The sequence below is a fragment of the Meles meles genome, chromosome 2 (assembly GCF_922984935.1).
Source record: "Meles meles chromosome 2, mMelMel3.1 paternal haplotype, whole genome shotgun sequence".
Classification (NCBI taxonomy): Eukaryota; Metazoa; Chordata; class Mammalia; order Carnivora; family Mustelidae; genus Meles; species Meles meles.
Window position 1 is genome coordinate 133,444,651 of NC_060067.1, and position 19,168 is coordinate 133,463,818.

The 19,168-nt window shown below is 32.5% G+C and overlaps 1 protein-coding gene across 3 annotated transcripts in view; it reads right to left on the minus strand.

Annotated features, from left to right (window-relative positions):
* The window catches only part of FSTL5 (follistatin like 5), a 753,549-nt gene that overhangs the window by 239,455 nt on the left and 494,926 nt on the right, over positions 1–19,168 (minus strand). For all 3 annotated transcript variants that reach the window (XM_045984612.1, XM_045984593.1, XM_045984601.1), the window contains exon 7: positions 11,753–11,919. In XM_045984612.1, the coding sequence (XP_045840568.1) occupies positions 11,753–11,919 (167 nt within the window). The remainder of the gene's footprint in view (positions 1–11,752; positions 11,920–19,168) is intronic.

The window sequence follows — 19,168 nt, forward strand, 5'->3', positions numbered from 1 at the left end:
TAAACATAGCTTAAAGTCCATTGGAACAGAAGATATTTATATCATTTGGGTAAGGCATGCTAATGTAAGTTTGTGAAGTTTAACACAAAGTGGTTAATAATTATTTTGGAGTTATCTTTTCCATAGAACAGAAATCATTTGCATTCACATGTATATTCATAGAGTCTGTGACCTAATAAATAGTTAATGGACAAATTACAACCCTAGAGAATTGAGTAATCTTTAGGTGGAAGTATTAGCCCATACATCAAGATGGTCTTGAAAGATGTCATTATTATATATCTTTGTAACACACATAGTCCCAAGCAATTGACTCTAGACCATCAGGCAGAAGAAACCCCCCACGTGTTTACCCTAACCCAAAATATGAAACAACATCATAACATCTTGCAATCAGGGTTAGCCCGGTTTGTTTCACTCTAAAAATTATATTGTCCTTATTCACTTCATACACTGAAGATTGTCTTTATTTTTGATGCCAGTTTTTCTTGCCACTAATTAAAATAACTCTTATATCTATAAACTCAAGGATCATAGACCATATAATATGTCCCCTGCTATTAACTCATACTTCTTTGTTAACTTTGTAAACATTCATTGGTAAGTTGTCGAAGGATCACAATCCAGCTAAATAGTTAGACTTACTTATGCCATAGTAGAATAGAAATGAATAAAATAAAGAAGGAATTAATATTTGTCTTTGGGACAATAGCTAGTTAATTATTTTTAGACAAAAGTTATAAAATCACAATGCATTTTCCCCCTTGAAAGAAGGTCTTATAAATCCCAATAATGTCAGCATAAATATATTTGAACATTGGTTATATAAATTTAAGAATGTTTACTAGAGTTATCTATCATAAATATAATTTATTTTCAGTAGGAAAAACAGTAATGTGTAAACAATTGCCAATTAACATGCTTCCTAATATAACTGATTTCACATACCTCTGTATCAAGTTCCTCGAATGAACAAAAAAGTTTTTTTTTTTTTCAAAAAAGTTTTTTTAAGTGTTCTTTATTAGTAGTGTTTTTGTCTTATTTTAATAGTGTATACTGTTAGAAAGAAAATATATGATAAATTCCCAACTTCTGTCAAAATCCTGCTAATTGAATAGAAATGAAATAACAAATCCTTGAGGGAACAACAAAATTGGATTTTACAACTTCTTTTCTTTTTGGCTAATTACTTCTAATAATCTTCTTAAATTTCCCTCTCTAAAACACTGAGTACTCAGAATGATAATGTTGATGACATATATGAATACTGTTACAAGACAGAGATATCAATGATACTATTTCTTTAGATTAAACTGTAACTTTTGCTTCTTGCACAAAAGGAGAAAGAAAAATAAAGTAAGAATTAACAATTAAGGGGCGCCTGGGTGGCTCAGTGGGTTAAAGCCTCTGCCTTTCGCTCAGGTCATGATCCCAGGGTCCTGGGATCGAGCCCCGCATCGGGCTCTCTGCTTGGCAGGGAGCCTGCTTCCTCCTCTCTCTCTCTCTGCCTGCCTCTCTCCCTACTTGTGATCTCTATCTGTCAAAAAATAAAATAAAATCTTTAAAAAAAAAAAAGAATTAACAATGTTAAAGTGATGAGTTGCCTTTCTATAGTAAATAATCTCCACCTATTATGCCTTAAATTATATAAGAAGATTTTTATCTTGAACCTTATGATTGTTGGTGGCTGTGAAGCAATTCTACCATAGAATTTCCCATGAGTTTTTTTAAAATAAACTAGGTAGCAATATATAGCTCTTACAAGCTTTTTAGGAGGTCTGTAAGATCAACTGGCATTAGGTATATCATTGCATTATATGTTGTTAAGTATAAATGTAAACCTCTACAATCAAATGCAAAAACCTCATTTTATTTAATATACTTAAACTCTTTATCAGTATATTAATAATTTGAAGCCCTTTATTAACCTATTATTTTTGCTAACTCTTATACATAACTCCATTAACTATACCATGCTACCTCAAGCCTGCTGTACTCTTATTCGGAATACTTGTCTGCCACTCCTTCACCTAGTTCTTATCTCCACTGCAAGTCTAGTGTATTCTTAGAAGTCTTCTGTGATTCTGCAACTTAAATTTGACTTCCCTTTACTATTCTTTATATATTTGCATATAAATTAAACAAATATATATATAGATGGCCTCCAACTTACGATTTTTCAACTTCACCATGGTGTGAAAGCAATACACATCTTGTAGACACTGTACTTCAAATTTTAAGTTTGATGTTTTCCGGGCTAGCACTGTGCCATTTTAATATTCTCTGGTGATATGGGGCAGCAGCGGTGAGCCACAGCTCCAAGTCAAACATGCAACCATAAGGACAAACAACCCATACACTTAAAATCATTCTGCACACATACAGCCACTTTGTTTTTCACTTTCAGTGCTGTTTTCAGTAAATTACATGGGCTGTTCACCACTTCATTATCAAATAGGCTTTATATAAGATGAGTTTGCCTAACTGTAGGCTCCTGTAAGCGTTTGGAGTGAATTTACAGTAGGCTGGGCTAAGCTATGATATTCAGTAGGTTAGTTAAATGTATTTTCCACTTAAGATAATTTCAATTTACTTTGGTTTTATCGGCTGTACCCCACCGTAAGTTGAGGAAGATCTGCATTTATGAAACTTGCATACTGTATTATTAAATATAATGCAGTTGTATTTATTTTTGATTCCTTCTATCTGTGAGATTTTCAAACTGGAGTGGTGTCCCTTATAGGTATACCCTCAGCATTTAACTGAGTGTCTGGAAAAGTGTACTAGTTAAAGCAATATTTGTTTAATCCATGAAGATTAAACAATGACCAAATATGTGTTGCCTCTCATCTTTTTCTTCTCCCTTTATTGCATATTATATGAGATTAAATTGAAACTGTAGTAAAAAATCAATATGCTTAATGAGAACTGTTATTAAAAAAATGGAATCCAGATATTGTTGAGCTGTGTTAGACTTAAACGATGGCCAATAAATATCAGTTGATTGATAATCCTGCATGTGGCTATAGTAAGTAAATAAAAATCCCTAACAAGATGTTGAATATAAAAAGTCTACAAATAAACTCAACAATGAATAATTGTGAATATTAGAAATATCACTATGTCATTTGTTATTTGCACATTTAAATTTTATTATCTCCTAGGTGTCAGTACAGGGCTATAACATCATAACCCAAAATTGAATATGTAATTGTCCCTGAGCTCAGAGTTTCTGGAGAAGAACAGCAAGGATGTTAATAGCTATATTATGAAGCAACAAGTATGGTAATTGTGAGACAAAGAACTTTGAAAAAAAAAAAGAATTTGGGCATAAGAAGCATTTATCTATTTGTAAAGAATGCACTGGACTTAGATAAATTAAAAAAAGATAGGGGAAGGTCTTCCAGTAGAGAGAAGAATGTGTTTGAGAATGGTACTAATAACACAACTTAATAGTCAGAAAACAACTAGTGTTCAGAGGGGTTATAGAAAAGAATGAATATATATGAATAGTACCAAGAATTAATAAAGAAATAGGCTTTCCAGAATAAGCTAAATAATTTGAAACTTCTTTTTCTCATGAAAGCTACAAGCAGCCATTAGAGAATTTTAAAGAGGAATGCACAATGGCCAAATATAATTTTATGAGGCTCCCTCTGCCTGTAATAGGAACTGCAGGTTTAATGGAGGGGCAGTCTTAGTAGGAAAGGATCAAGTTTGAAGGTGAGACATGGTAAGAGCTTAAATAAGGCAGCCATGGTGGAAATGAGATGACAGAAGAGATTTAAGATAAATAAAAAAGTTAAATTCACAAGGTTTTATAGATCAGATCTGAGGGACAAATTGAGAGAGACCTTGACCAGGACTCAGTTTTCTAGCTACATTAAAATGGAATAGGAAACACTGCAAATGTTGCAGGTTTGGGGATGAAGATAATTGGTCTGGATTTTGATTTGGGAAACAAAGGAAAAAGAAGAATTACATTTCCTTACTACTTATAGCCCACTGACAAGTCCTTGAAACAGGCAGGGTGACATTCCTCTAGGAACTTAGCTGCCTCAGTTTTAATACTTTGCCAAGAGCAAAACACAATCCAAGCCCAATCCCCAGGATCCTATAAATCTAACATACAAAAATTCCTTTGAAAACTTCCTTTATGTTTACTTCAAAGATACATGTTAGCAATCATCCTCCAAGTATATGACCCACTAATATACATCTGAAGGGTCTCATGACCATGGGTTTACTAGACAGTAATATATGATGTTTCCTCAACAATAGCTAGCCCCATCAAGGTCCTGGAAACCTTGTTTCCAAAATAATATTCAAGCAGCATGCTATTAGGTAATGTTTGTGATCACATGCAAATTCACCAATTTAACAACTATGTAGGTTACAGGTGGAAAATGAATGCATGTTGCATGTTTGATATTTGTGGAAGAAATCCAACATCTTTAGCCTTGCTAATGCTCCTTGCTTTCTTTGGCTTGGAAGATTTTGAATCATAAATATTCTCAAATTCCCCTTGGATTTTAAGAGTCAACAATGGCCTCAGGCTTATATTAAAAATAAATTAGTGATCAAAATTACATGGTGAATGATGTATTATATTACAAACATTAAATGTCTACATTTTTAGTTAAGGGGAAAAAAGAAATGGATTGTTTATAGTCTAGAGAAGAAAAAAGTCGATAACTTCCTTTTTAATAACTGGTGTTGATGTTATACTCCAATATGTTCCATATTAAAATAGAACACTATAGGTTTCTAAAAAGTTGAAATGAAATCTTGCTAACTAAACTGTTTTTATTGGTGACATAATTTGGGTTCTGTTATCAATGAATAGCCTAAAGGGTAAAAATGTTCCTTTTATATATATGAGAACTTTAAAATTCATAGATTTAAGGGAAAAAGTTATATCCTCACAATGCTGTATTAAAACTGAGTAACAGAGTCATAATTCTCTACTACTAAAATCATTTCTTTCAGTCTTTAGGAATGAAGTATGACTTGGAGACTTGATTTTTAAATTTGAAGTTCAGTACATATTTTGAAACATTTTTTTAAGCAGAATAAGGTATAGTAGTTTATATATTAAGCATTTAATGACTTTAAACACCCAGACATATTAAAATAAAACTAATAATAAATTTTTATTAACATTTTAATTTTGATAAAATTTATTGATTATGCTATGATATGCTATCTCTCGGTGCTAGTTTTTTTTTATTTTTAAGATTTTATGTATTTGAAAGACAGAGGTTACAAGTAGGCAGAGAGGCCGGCAGAGAGAGAAAGGGGAGAAGCAGGCTCCCCGCTGAGCAGAGAGCCCGATGCAGGGCTTTATCCCAGGACCCTGGGATCATGACCTAAGACAAAGGCAGAGGCTTTAACCCACTGAACCACCCAGTGCCCCTCTCAGTGCTAGTTTTGCCAGCTACATATATATTAGGAAATCAAGCATTGAAAAAAACCAACCAAACAAAAAACAAACAAAAACTAATGTGCAAACGGCCACACTTAAAATTGGGATTCTGATTTGAATTAAAGTGATTATTTCAACTGTTTTATTGTCTCTGAGTGACTTACCATGTTTCAAGAGAACACTTTGCTTTAAATGGATGTTAGCTGTACATGGTGAGAATTGCTTCAAATAAGCAACAGGGATAGAACTATCTTAAAAATAATCAGAAAAACTGATGAACCACTGAACTCTACCTCTGAAACTAATAAGACACTATATGCTAATTGCTTGAACTTAAATAATTTTTTTAAAAAAGAATGAGCAAAAAACCCCACATTGAATAATATAAATAAATAAATAAATAAATCTTAGTAGACTATTTAAGGAGAGGCCTACTAGTACAAAATACACAATCAAATAACTTGAGGACTGATAAAACTACCAAAGGAACAGAGTTGGTGTGCAGAACTGCTCAGATTTGAATTCAGATGGATAATCATATTTAATCAATGCTGAAAAACAAAACAAAACAGACTATAAAGAAAAAAGTAGAACATCTTCTATCCTCTTAGATGGCCATGGATAGAGAAATAGAGATTGATGTCCTGTTCCTCCTTTGTAACTGAAGGCTGAGCAGTACAACTAGCTAAACAGTGGTATTTACCAGTCTCCCTAGTACAGTTATTAGAGTTATCGCTCATTGGTGACCCATAAACAGTTGCAGGACTTCCAGGAATAAATTCCTTTATCTTCTACCTGCTTTGTACTGCTGTGGACACGGACTGTAGAATGACGGAATATAGATTGGTGGCTGGAGCTCCAACAGCCCGCTTGATCCTGAGATGACCTTAAAGATAAAAGCTATCCTCTTGGAATACCAGAAAAGAAGATAGAAGATTGAGGTCCAGATGCTTCATGGAGCAATCATGTGAGATATGGAAAGTACATTTTATGAAAGAATAAACTCCTTTGAATTTAATCTACTATTCTCCCTAGCCTCTTCTCAGTGTGAGGTACAATTACTAACAGGTTAGACGGATGTAAAGGAAACAAAAATCACAGAACGAATGTTAAGATGGGAAAAAATAAGGAATCTACAAAACCAATGCATTAAAGTCACATGAACTTTTAACAGTTCCAATTTTTAATCTCAGTGATGTAATCCACAGGATCATTTGTAAGAAAATGGTTTCATGCAATATTTTTTTTCCCTTTTTATTAATTTTTTCAGCGTAACAGTATTCATTTTTTTGCACAACACCCAGTGCTCCATGCAAAACGTGCCCTCCCCATCACCCACCACCTGTTCCCCCAACCTCCCACCCCTGACCCTTCAAAACCCTCAGGTTGTTTTTCAGAGTCCATAGTCTCTTATGGTTCGCCTCCCCTCCCCAATGTCCATAGCCCGCTCCCCCTCTCCCAATCCCACCTCCCCCCAGCAACCCCCAGTTTGTTTTGTGAGATTAAGAGTCATTTATGGTTTGTCTCCCAATTTGACTTTCATGTCAAATTGGGTTAAATACTTTACATGAAATGTAAAAAATGCCAGACATAGTAAATAAAATGCAGCACCTAATTAAAGTTGAATTTCAGACAGACAAGAATGATTCTTGTATGAAGTATATCCTATGCAATATTCTGTGCATACTTATTATGAAAAAAATATTTATTGTATATCTGAAATCTAAATGTATCTGTGAGTTCTGCATTTTATCTACCAAGTCTACCTTTAAAGTTCTGAAAGTCATGATAATATACATTACATCAGGCTATTTCAAAATAATATTTTCATAGGGCTTTACATTTGTTATTAAGCATGACCAATGATGCCATATTGAATCAAGCTACTGATAGTAATAAGACAAATAACTTATATTTTATGTTCAATGGTATGCACCATTGAATTTTATGACAATCCCTTCTTTTATAGATGAAGAGACTATAACTTAAATTGGTTCAATTAATTCATTGTGATTGCATAGCTAATAAGTGGCAAAACTAGGAATCTAGTTTTGGAATCTAAAAACCAGCTAAAGAGAAAGTCAACAGGAGAGTCATGTTCTGAACCTCATATCTCCACATCTGCATCCCCTGGTCATAGTTCATCAAACCAGGATTAGGACTCAAGCTCAATCATAATAATGCCAGAATTGTGGTTTATATGCCACGTTCCATCCAAATCAAAGTAAACCAATTACCTATTGCAAGAACTTGGGCAGAAAGAGGACTGAGGACACATATGTGTGGGTAAATATATGAAAATACAGTAGCTGAGTGAATTTAATGGCATTTCTCTAGAGCGAAGATTATTACAAGATTGCTAATAGGAAGTTAAGTCAGCATGACTCCTAAAACTGTATTGGAAAAAAAAAAAAAAATTCCCGTTTCAGTGACTATAATTGGAATAAATTTGGTGGAGGCATTTCCTGTTAGTTCCCAAACACTGAATCCCTAACATTGAATCCCTGTTATTTTAGGCAGGTTGAGTTTTTCTGTGCTGTTGAAACCTGTATTAGGAAGAAGAGGAAAAAGAGGAAGAGTTGGGGAGGAGGAGGACAAGAAAGAAGAGAAAGCAAAGAACCTAGTTTAACTGAAGATTTACACTATGACTCATAATGTTACCAGTTTTAAAATGCTTTATCTCATTAGCTCTCATGCAAAAATGGGTTCATTCTACTGTTATCTTCAGTTACAGATAAAGAAGCTGGGCATAAGCAGGTTAAGTACCTTGAGGACACAACACTCCCAAGAGACTGAATACTAATTGAAATCCAGACAGTCTGAATCCCCAGCCCATTTTGTAAACCACTATGTCACTGCCTCTCATAGTTCAGGAATGTTCTTTTATTCATTTGGTATAAAACAGAAAACAGGTCAAATGAAAGGCTCCTAATATCAAGTGAATATCAGTCAGTCCCACACATAATAGCAGAGAATATAAAACCTATTTGCAATGTATAGGGGCCAGAATTATTTGGGATACATTTTGCAAAAGGTAGTAGAAAATGAGACCATCTCACTTCCGTGCAGTGGCAAAGCTCAAGAACTAGAGTCAATCATGCCATATAAACATCCCAACTATAACACTTATTCATTCAACAACCTTGGAGAAACAACTCTTTTAGCATAAATCCCCACATATGCAAAGGAGGGTAAGCTTCCCTGCTGGGAAAAAAAAAAAAAAAAAGTTTCCCTGCTTCATGGAGTTGTCTTTAGGGCTGATAAGGTAATGAAGTAGTGACAATGACAATTAATATGAATCTATCTTATTAAATAAATACAATTATATTTGTAATGCATGGAAAAAAGATTAAAAATGTACTCATAGGATTCTTTTACACTTAAGAATGGGAATAAGTAGATATAAAAAAGGAGGGGTAATCATGCTTTTAAAAAATAAATCTATATTATTTTAATCTTTTGCAATCAGAAAGTATTTATATATTTTCTAGGTAAACATATGTTAAGTCCTACCTAATATATATTAAAGAATCAAGAAGAATATTGAAAATTGTCATTGATTTCCTTTGACATGAAAACACTTATAATTTTAACTTTAGATAATTTAATGGGAATCAAACCCACTCTTGTGAGGACAAATATATACTAATTGGATAAAAAACCGATTCATATCTGGAAATTTTGAATGTCCTTTTTGCTTATAAACAAAAAAATGTACTTTAGAATAGTAAGGTCATCCAAAGTATATATGTAATGTATATGTATATGTAATGATGAAACATACATTTTAAGAAGATACGATTATAGATGTTTCTTAACATATTAAACTCATAAAATTATTTAGACAACATTCTCAGGGGCAAACACTAGAACCCATTCTTGCCAGTTTTAAGCAGGAAGGTCATTTAATGAAGATATTAGGGAGATCATAGGATATCCAGAACTGAGTGTCATCCCTAGGAAATGAGAAGCCAGGAAAAAAGCACAAGCCACATGCGGAGACCCATGAAGATGCAACTGAAGCTGAACACTGACCAACTCCAGAACATTTATCACCGATGTCCTTGTAACTAGGATCTGCTGCCACAGCACTCATGAGGAGGGATGGGTGCGTTGAGTTCATTTTGTAAAGCATCTGTGATTCCCTGTTCTTTCTTACAAAATGAATTGTTGAGCAGTGTCTTTGTTAATGTCTTATTCACATATCTGTTCCCTAATTGCAAAGAAATCTAATTAAGTAAGACTTTGGTTTCTAGCTTGGAAAAGCAAAGAACCAAAGCATTGCCAAAATATTTGAAGAGTTGTTTGAAAGATGTTAAGTAATCAGATAACATATCAAATGTCCACTAGAGACGCTTTCTTTCTCTTTCTATATGTTTATATATACATATGCACACACACATATATAATAAACTATATAATAAATAGTTTATAATAAATATATAGTATAATATATGGTAGACTATATAATAATTTATTATATTTAATACAGTTCTATGTATAAAAAGTATATAGTTTGTTAATTGTAATAAACTATAAATTCTATACACAGATGGATAGCTATAAATAGATAATTTACATGGTGAAGTCCTTATTTTATTTTAAAAGCAGGAGCAAGTATAAAACAAAATATAATGTAACATTTTGTAACTTTTATTTCACCCTTTAGTTATATTGGTAAATGTATTTAAATGAAAACACCAGTAGTATATAGGGAAATTACATAAATATCCCTTTTAAAGATATCCCTGCAGTTTCATTTGGAATGCTGGAAGTTATATGTATACTATAGGTTAGGAATGCTTGTCTGATTTATTCAAATATGCCTTGTAATAAAATTGAAACTTTCTAAATCTTAAAAATGTCTTTAAAATTCTCAAAATTTATCTGCTCTATTAAATGTAACCAAAATAACTTTATCCAATAAAAGTCAATTTATTGATGCCTGAATTTATCTAGTGCTTACATATATTTTAGACACCAAACTTATTTATAATCCTTTTCTTAAAAATTTCAATTTTCTAGAACAGTCAGAAGTTAGGAAGTAAACAAAATAACTTACAAGATACAGGCACAAAAATGTGCCCATGTTTACAATTTTTCCACAGATTATTCATAACATACCCTTCCTTACTGAAACAATTCAAATGAGCTTATTTTGAGGTATTCAAACCAGAGCCCCATAGAATACATGGTCATCTGGACATAACAGTGGAAAACTTGATAGTAGGAATTAAGGTAGAAAATAAAAAATAAAATGTAGACATAACAACATAAAAGCATATCAATGTCTCTCAAAGATTGTTGAATACTGCTGAGATTATAGCTATTCTAATGCACAGTGTTCTTAGTGTCACAGGAATTAAGTATTAATCTCCATATACTTTCTGAAGAAATTTCACAGATGTAAACAAATTTAGAAAAAATTATTAAATAAAAAATTACAGTTGGAAATCTTCTGTTTTGAATCACTTGAGGACATTAAACAAGAATATTTAGTAAGATATAATACATACGAGTGACTCTTGGACCTGTGGTTTGGAAGTTCTATATGAAGCAACAAAGAATGAGCAAATAGGTGATGGCTTTCATGAGCAATAATAAAAAAATAACTAAAATTTACATGCATAGAGATCATAAAATCCCCAAATCACTAAGACAAAGGATTGCGCTATGTCATTTCCATGGGCATCCCATCACACACAATTTTTACTTCATTTCATCATCTAGGATGATGTATACTTTTTAACTCTCACTTGGAACACAGCATGGAAGGAACAGATGAATACCCTGTTTCTGTTTCATTTTCAAAGCTGTACCCTTTCAAATTGAGTTTAAGATTCTGAGTCTCTGGGTGTGAACCTCAGTGGAGAAATTTATACAATTTTATTCTAGAAAATAAACCATTTATTGCTTGATTAATGTTTATTATTTCTAATACACTATGAATTATCTGAAGCAAAAACTGCCCTTATCCAATCTAATACCTCACAAGCTTTAGGCTATTGCTCAACCATAATAGCAAATACAAAAAGATTAATTGTTGATAACTGTAGAAATTCTGACAATCAGACAGAATTGGTTTAAGTTGATATGATCTCACAAATACAGTGCTCTATAACCTGCTTACCACATCTACTCACATGATTTGGATAATTTCAAATGATCTATGGTGCACCTCCCAGTCAGTAGTGTGGAAATGACAATGTTCCACTAATACTCTTCTACTCTATGTCCAATATTCATTAAGCTCTTCAGACTTCACAAAGTCTGGATTAGAGCACGTGAAATACGCAAATTATAAAGCAACGTCTATTTAGTACTCACATTGATGTCTTCCAAATCTAAATTATTTAGAATAATATTGTTCCTTTTCCAGATGATAGGGGGTCTCAGGGCCCCCTGAATGGCACAGCTCAAAACAGCACTCTGTCCCACAGTTGTCGCTGTAATGCTTAGTTTCTGATCCTCAGGCAGATTCAACTGGATAACCTCTGTAAAGATAAAGTGTCAGTAATGTTGATGAGCATGTAGTTTCATAAGGTTAATTAGTACAAAGTTTCTGAATACTAGTAATTAAGGCTTTTAGTTTGAATAAAATGGAAAAAAAGCTTGTGATGAAATGAAAAAAAAGAATAAATTGTTTCCAATAAAAGGTCAGAATGACATTTCAATTTAATTGATTGACAAGCATCCTCATGAGGCAAAGAACTATTAAACATAAAATGAATATCAGAAGTAGAGTTATAATAAGCCTGGCAGATTGCACCCAAAAGAGAGATAAATTATTTAACTGCCAAATCGACATGTAGTGTGACATCGGCATTGAAATAAAAATGATGTTGTTTATTCACTGATAGATTTATATTGTAGGTGAGGTGAGATCATTGCTGGCTGGGTTCAGAGAACACTAGCATAGCTGAATGGGTAAAATGCATCATTATGCTGGGAAACATAAATTTACTCTAAAGGGATAAGATTTATTTGGAAGTTGACAAAGGAAAAACTGAAGTTCACCAACCAAATAGCAATTAAGTGAAATTCTGTCAGCTGCCTTTATCAGTCAGTGTTGGTATAGTACAGTTGCTTCCTAATCCTTAAATTTTAAAGTTAAACATAATATTTTTAACTCTTCAACACATTTCTACTAATAATTATGCCAAACCAGAAAATATATTATGAAATCTGGATCTGAATTTCCTTTTCTGTTTTCAGACAATCTTTACCAATTATGGGAATTAGCAAGTCTGTCATTGTGCATTTTCATGAGATGTGACTGGATAATCCTACAAGTTTTCACCCATGTCTCATCAGTTGACATTCAGAGACACTAACTTTTCTACTCTGAGTTTTGCATTTTAACTTTGCTCAATCTTAGCCAAGTTAAAATATCACAAATTAGTATTCTGAAATGAACTTTCCATGGTGGTGGGAGGGGGACCAATGATTGTCTTCTGTTTCTTTTTTGTTATTGATGATATGTTTCATGGGGGCATTGAGTACAGGAAAGTGGCGGCTTTTAAATTTGCAATAGATATGTATCAGTTGCAATCTTTGCTGTGCCCCGCCCCCGCAAACTCCTCTCGTTTTCTTTCACATTTCTACCTTCTTTCTCTCTCTTTCTGAATCCTATGTCCTCTCGAGAAGAAAGATAAATGCCAATCAAATACATTTTATAGGATGTAACTATTCAATAAACAGTTACTTTATTTTTTGGTACCATCACAAATTGTCATGTCAAAAATAGCATACATTTTTGTATTGAAAGACCAGAATTGAACATACAATCCCCCACAACCACATGGTAAGCATTAACATTAAATGATCTCTGTTGTCATGAGCCCTGTCTTCCACACAATTAGCTGATGAATATAAATGAAATAAACTGACTTTTACTTGTTGTATAAGATCTAGTGCCTAAATCTAAAAGCCTTAATGACTTAAGGAGCAGTGTTTCGTGTTGTTAAAGAAGTGGGTGGGCTTGCCTTTGAAACTGAAAAACCCTATGGGAGAGACTCAACCCAAGTTTATTCTTTTTGTCATGACATCACTTATAGAAATGATACAAATGGGTAACAAGGACCTTGCTCAGTCATTTGTATTGGCACCCTAATGTTCCCTTATGATACTTATCAATATTCATATTTTATTTCAATGTTTCTTGAGCAAAAAACATAAGCAATATGCTTAATCTTCTTTTCTTTTAGTACTCATACTCTTTCTTTCTTTTTCTTTCTTTCTATAAAACCACTAAAATACATTTGGCCAATTGGGCATAAAAAGTATTTGAAATTTGCAGACACAGTGTTTCTTTTTTTTCTAACATTGTATTTATTTATTTGAGAGAGAGAATGAGGGAGGTAGGAGCAGAGGGAGAGGGGAGAGAGAGAATCTCAAGGAGACTCTGTGATAAGGATGGACCCCAACATGGGACTCAATAACATAACCCTGAGATTGTGACCTAAGCTAAAGTCAAGAGTTGGATGTTTAACCAACTGAGCCACCAAGGTGTCCCTAGGTCTTTTTTATTTTAATATTACAAACCTATAGAAAAAGGGAGAATTACAAAAGTAATAACATCGTGTAGACTATTATAAGGATTATTAATAATTTTTTATTAACATTTCTGAATTCCAACTTCTGGCTTATCATAAAATCATGCAAGAAATAATGGGACTTGGGGCGCCTGGGTGGCTCAGTGGGTTAAGCCACTGCCTTCGGCTCAGGTCGTGATCTCAGGGTCCTGGTATTGAGCCCTGCATCCGGCTCTCTGCTCAGCGGGGAGCCTGCTTCCCCCTCTCTCTCTGCCTGCCTCTCTGCCTACTTGTGATCTCTGTCTGTCAAATAAACAAATAAAATCTTAAAAAAAAAAAAAGAAAAGAAATAATGGGACATCTGGTTCTAAAATCAGCAGGTTAGCATTGGCTATTCTGACATTTAGAAATACAATTGCTACTAAGTCACCTTGGAATCTCTTCACTAACCTCCTGTGTCTGGTATTAGATCTCAGGCCATTGAAATTAGTTGCGCTTTTAGTAGTTATACACTAACAATGCTAATTAGATAATATGAACATGTTAGAGTAAATGCTGAGATTTGGCATAACAATGTGGGACATCTTTCTAAAATGTAATTTCTTTGAGAGGATACATAATGAGAAATAAGAATTACTATTCACCCAGGGCATATTAACTTGCACAGTAAAAAAGTTTTTCTTTAATTTGGAGATTACATTTTGAAATTATTTTAAAAAACTATCTCAGTAATATGTATTGTTAAATAATGATGTGTATTTTGAAAACTCTAGAATTTTTCCTGCATATTTCATGCTACATATATATTTCTCCTCTTCCCTGATATATCATATAGGACTACATGCACAAAGCCAATTATGTTCACTTGCTACTTCTCAAATTTAAGTGCTTTTTTTCCTTAAGTAAATGCAGCAGCAAGATGTCTTTTACCTACAAAATTGTCATGCTTATCTTTACTAGTCTTCTTGATAGTTATTAAAAAGGAAAGATTTAATCACATGCATTCACTAATATTAAAGACTTTTATTCTTATATTCTAACTTTCATCAAACATGCTTTAATGGTGGAGAAAGTACACATAAAGCATATCAGATTTGTATTTTATAACAAAATGGTGATTATGTCTAGAAACGCATTAACAACCTAAAACAAAATCTACAAATCAATTCATAAGCCAACTTAAGATTTATTTCAAGTGATATTAGTGTAGGCTGGTTGCCTCTGAGTGTTTGTGTATATTTAGTGTTCACAGTTATCACTTTAGAAATGAGTTTCCAGGATAAATATTGAAAATTTAATTTCTTATTAATCAGTATTAATCTATATTTTCATGGGTATACATTAATGATAGCATATTTCATTCTATAACATTCTATCTACATCTTATGCTAGTTATGTACAGACAGCTGCTTTGCAGAAAATAAGATCTACCATTTTAGTACTCTCTTCCATCCTTTCAGGTCCAATGATAATGCACATATGAAGAGTCTTCTTTAAGTAAAATCATGTATTGCATGATATCAAGAGTTAGTTGATGTCTTGAACAAAGATAAAAGCATAAAAATATATAGACTAGGTATAACAGATGGTACTAAGTTTTTTGAAACACTTCAGTATTTCTTTTGACCTATGAGCTTTGTGTCCTATTGGAGGACCTTTCAGTATCCAAGGAAAGAGATCAGAGCTCTAGCTGTGGTGTTTCCTATAATCTCATGTTATGAAGACTACTAATGCCATCTCTAGATCAGATTTTTCTTTTGGTTACTTGGTGAAGAGAAGAAGCAAAAAAAGAGTGGAACACTTTCTGTACTTTTTTCATTTTCACAACTTGCCTTAGAGGAATATTAAGAGCTTGCTTTCAAAGTAATGAAAATTGTTTAGTCTCTTTAGCAGAATCCAAAGCTAGAGAGACAAATACAGTTGAGTCCAACTTCAACCACAGCAGGTAAGTATTTTTGAAGCATTTATTCTAATAGCAGCTAGGTGATAGAAACAGTAATAGGAACATGGGTAAAAGTAGTATGTGTTCTAAAAAAGTACAAAAAGGAATAAAATAATATGAATATTTGTGAAACACCAATTAAAAACAAGATGATTGTAGTAATTTGATTAAAATAAATTCATTTAAAATCATCAGAAAAATTTAATTTATCATAAACAAGATTCTGTTCTTTTGAAATTCCTAAGTACCTATTTATTCTGAATATTTGAATACTTGTTTTAATCTTATTGCCCTAATTACACATAACTATTATTATAGGAATGAAATATGAAGAAATTTTATCAATAACATTTTCAAATTACATGTATTTTTCCCTTCTCTACTCCATTAAAAGTAACTACTAATTAAAAACAGATAAAAGCAGGGAGCCTGCTTCCCTCTCTCTCTCTCTGCCTGCCTCTCTATCTACTTGTGATCTCCCTTTGTCAAATAAACAAATAAAATCTTTAAAAAAAAAAAACAGATAAAATAAAATACTTAAGTCAGAAATGTATCACACACCAAAAAAGATGGAAATCCCAAGTGGAATTATTGAATATTCTCATAATAAAACCACACTTATTCAATGACACACCCCTTAACTAATTTGAAAATTCTGATGGTATCTTTTGTCAAGAAATATGTGATTTCAAAATAAATATTATTTTTTACCCAATTTAGACATGTCAAGATATATACTAACTTACTGTGATCAAACGTCTAGAATTGCTTATCTGTACACTATTATATGTTATATCAGAATGTGTGTTGCAAAAATAAAACAAAAGAAATTAAAAAGAGTTTGAGAAACATTCCTTTGATAGCAATGGATTGGGTAATTTGGAGTAACTCTTCCACTGAAGAAGTAACACAGCAACAAACAAATAACAAACAGACCTGGAATAAATACAAATACTATTCTTAAAACAATATATTAAAGACTTATTCTTTTCATTCTTATCTCATGAAAGAGATAATAAGACAGTGAAGAACTGCCCTGTCTGTATCTTGACCAGAACTAGAACTTAGAGACATAAGATTTCACCTTGAGTCACTTAGTGCTTTGGGAATTTTTTCAACTAGAGAAGATGACTGAGGTTTAAATGCCCTTTGGTGCCTTTTTGCTCCTTCAGGCATATGGGATGGGTACAGTAATGGACTACCACCTTCACTCTGCTAGGACTTTAGGATGCCTCACTATGCAAGTGAATATGGACTGCAGCTCACTTTTATCTAAGTGTCTTGTAAAATATAAAATCTTCTCCTCTATAGTAAGATAGTATCATCCTAGTCATCTAATCATTATTACAAGCAATTCTTAATAAAATGTCAAAGATAACATGGCATACACAGAAGACTGTGATGAGAATAAGCAGAAAGAGGATACAATAGTAATAAACTACCAGGATTATAAAATTAATTGTTTATGAAAATAAAATCTGTTCAGAAAACTTGACAAAGACTTTAAATAAACCATCTACAAACATTATAAATTCATGAAAGAGCCAAATAGAAATTATATAAGTAGAAAATGTAATAATTGAAATAAGAATTAAATTGACATGCTTAAGAACAGATTAGACACAGCAGAAAAGTTAATGACTAAACTAAGGAAGAGATTAAAAGAAATATTACCCAATGAAACATAGAAGGATGAAGATTTAAAAATACAGGTGAGGGTAACAAAAATAGTTTCATGTGAAACTCGCAGAAGGAGAAAACAAAGAAAATGAAACAGAACTAATATTTGAAGACATAGGATCTGAGGATTTTCCATAAATATTGAAAGATGCCAATCAATAAATTAAAGATCATCAAATGTCTAGCAAAGCAAATGAAAAACTACAATGATTTACACCTAGACACTTAGTGCTAAAATTGAAAAAAAAATCAAAGAGAAAGAAAATCCTTAAAATTATGTAAATAAGAAAATACAGATTGACTTTATAGCAAGTAGAGCCAGAAAAGTAACTGGTGTCACCGACAAAAATAGGAACAAGAAGCTAGCAGCATGCTATCTTCTAAGTGATGAAACAAAATAAAATCAATCTTAGAATTTTATATACATAAATAAAAATTAAAATAAATATATTTTTAAAAACAATTAGAAATTCATCTCTAGTAAACTTGTCTCAAGGTAAACTCTATAGGATATTCTTCTGGCAGAAGGAAAATGCTCTTAGATGGGAGCTCAAAGATGCGTGAAGGAAAGGAGAGCAAAGAAGGTGTTTAAATGTAAGTGTTAAAGTTTAACATTAAACTTTGTTACTTCAAAGTGCCTGATAATATAGAAGACTATCTTCATGTTCCTGGGCAGAGAAAGATTTTTCAAAGCACACATACACATAAAAATGTACACTAAAACCAAAACAAACAAACAGACAAAAAACAGATAACAATAACAACAACAGCAATGAACTCACCTCAAGGGAAATGATTTATATGTTTAACCACATCATAATTTAGATCACTTATTCCTCAAAATGTACTTTTAAAAGAACAAAAATGCAAGGCACCAAGCAGGAAAATAAATTCATAAAACTAACAAAGATCTCAGATAGAAAATTAATAATGATCTCCTAAAAATTAATAAGTAAAAGACAATTTCAAAGAACCACCAACCAAATACTTGAACAAATATTCCATGAATTAGTTAATCCATATGGCTTAAGAAAATCTGAAAAAGTATTTAACTGTGTGTGTAATCAGAGAGATGCAAATTTAAGCCAAAACTTTCAGAATGGCATAAATTAAAAAGTCTAGTGATAAGTATTGAAAGAATATAAAGCAACAGAAATTGTTACATTCCTTGAAAAAGAGTGTAAATTCATATATATACTTTCTTTCTTAATTAGTAAATAAAGCCTCATCTACACAAACTTGCCCTGCCAATTAATGTTTCCAAGTTAGCCATGAGTCTTGCAGAAGCCTAGAGTATAAGAGTGTTTAGGTGTTATTAAAAATATATATATACCAGAGGTAGCAATGCATATATTATGAAGATGCCTTTAATATATTGGATTAGAGGGGAGGGGGGAAAAAAGAGAGGTCTAAATTGGGAGAAAAGAATCTGGTGAGGAAAAGAATAGAATAGAAAAAAAAAAATTCCTAAGTTTATCCTGAAGAAAAAGACCCGCTAGACAGGAATATTCTAAGAATACAAGTGAAAATGGAATTATTTCTGCCATGACTTCTGAGAGAAACCAGAAGAACCTAAAATCAAAACCG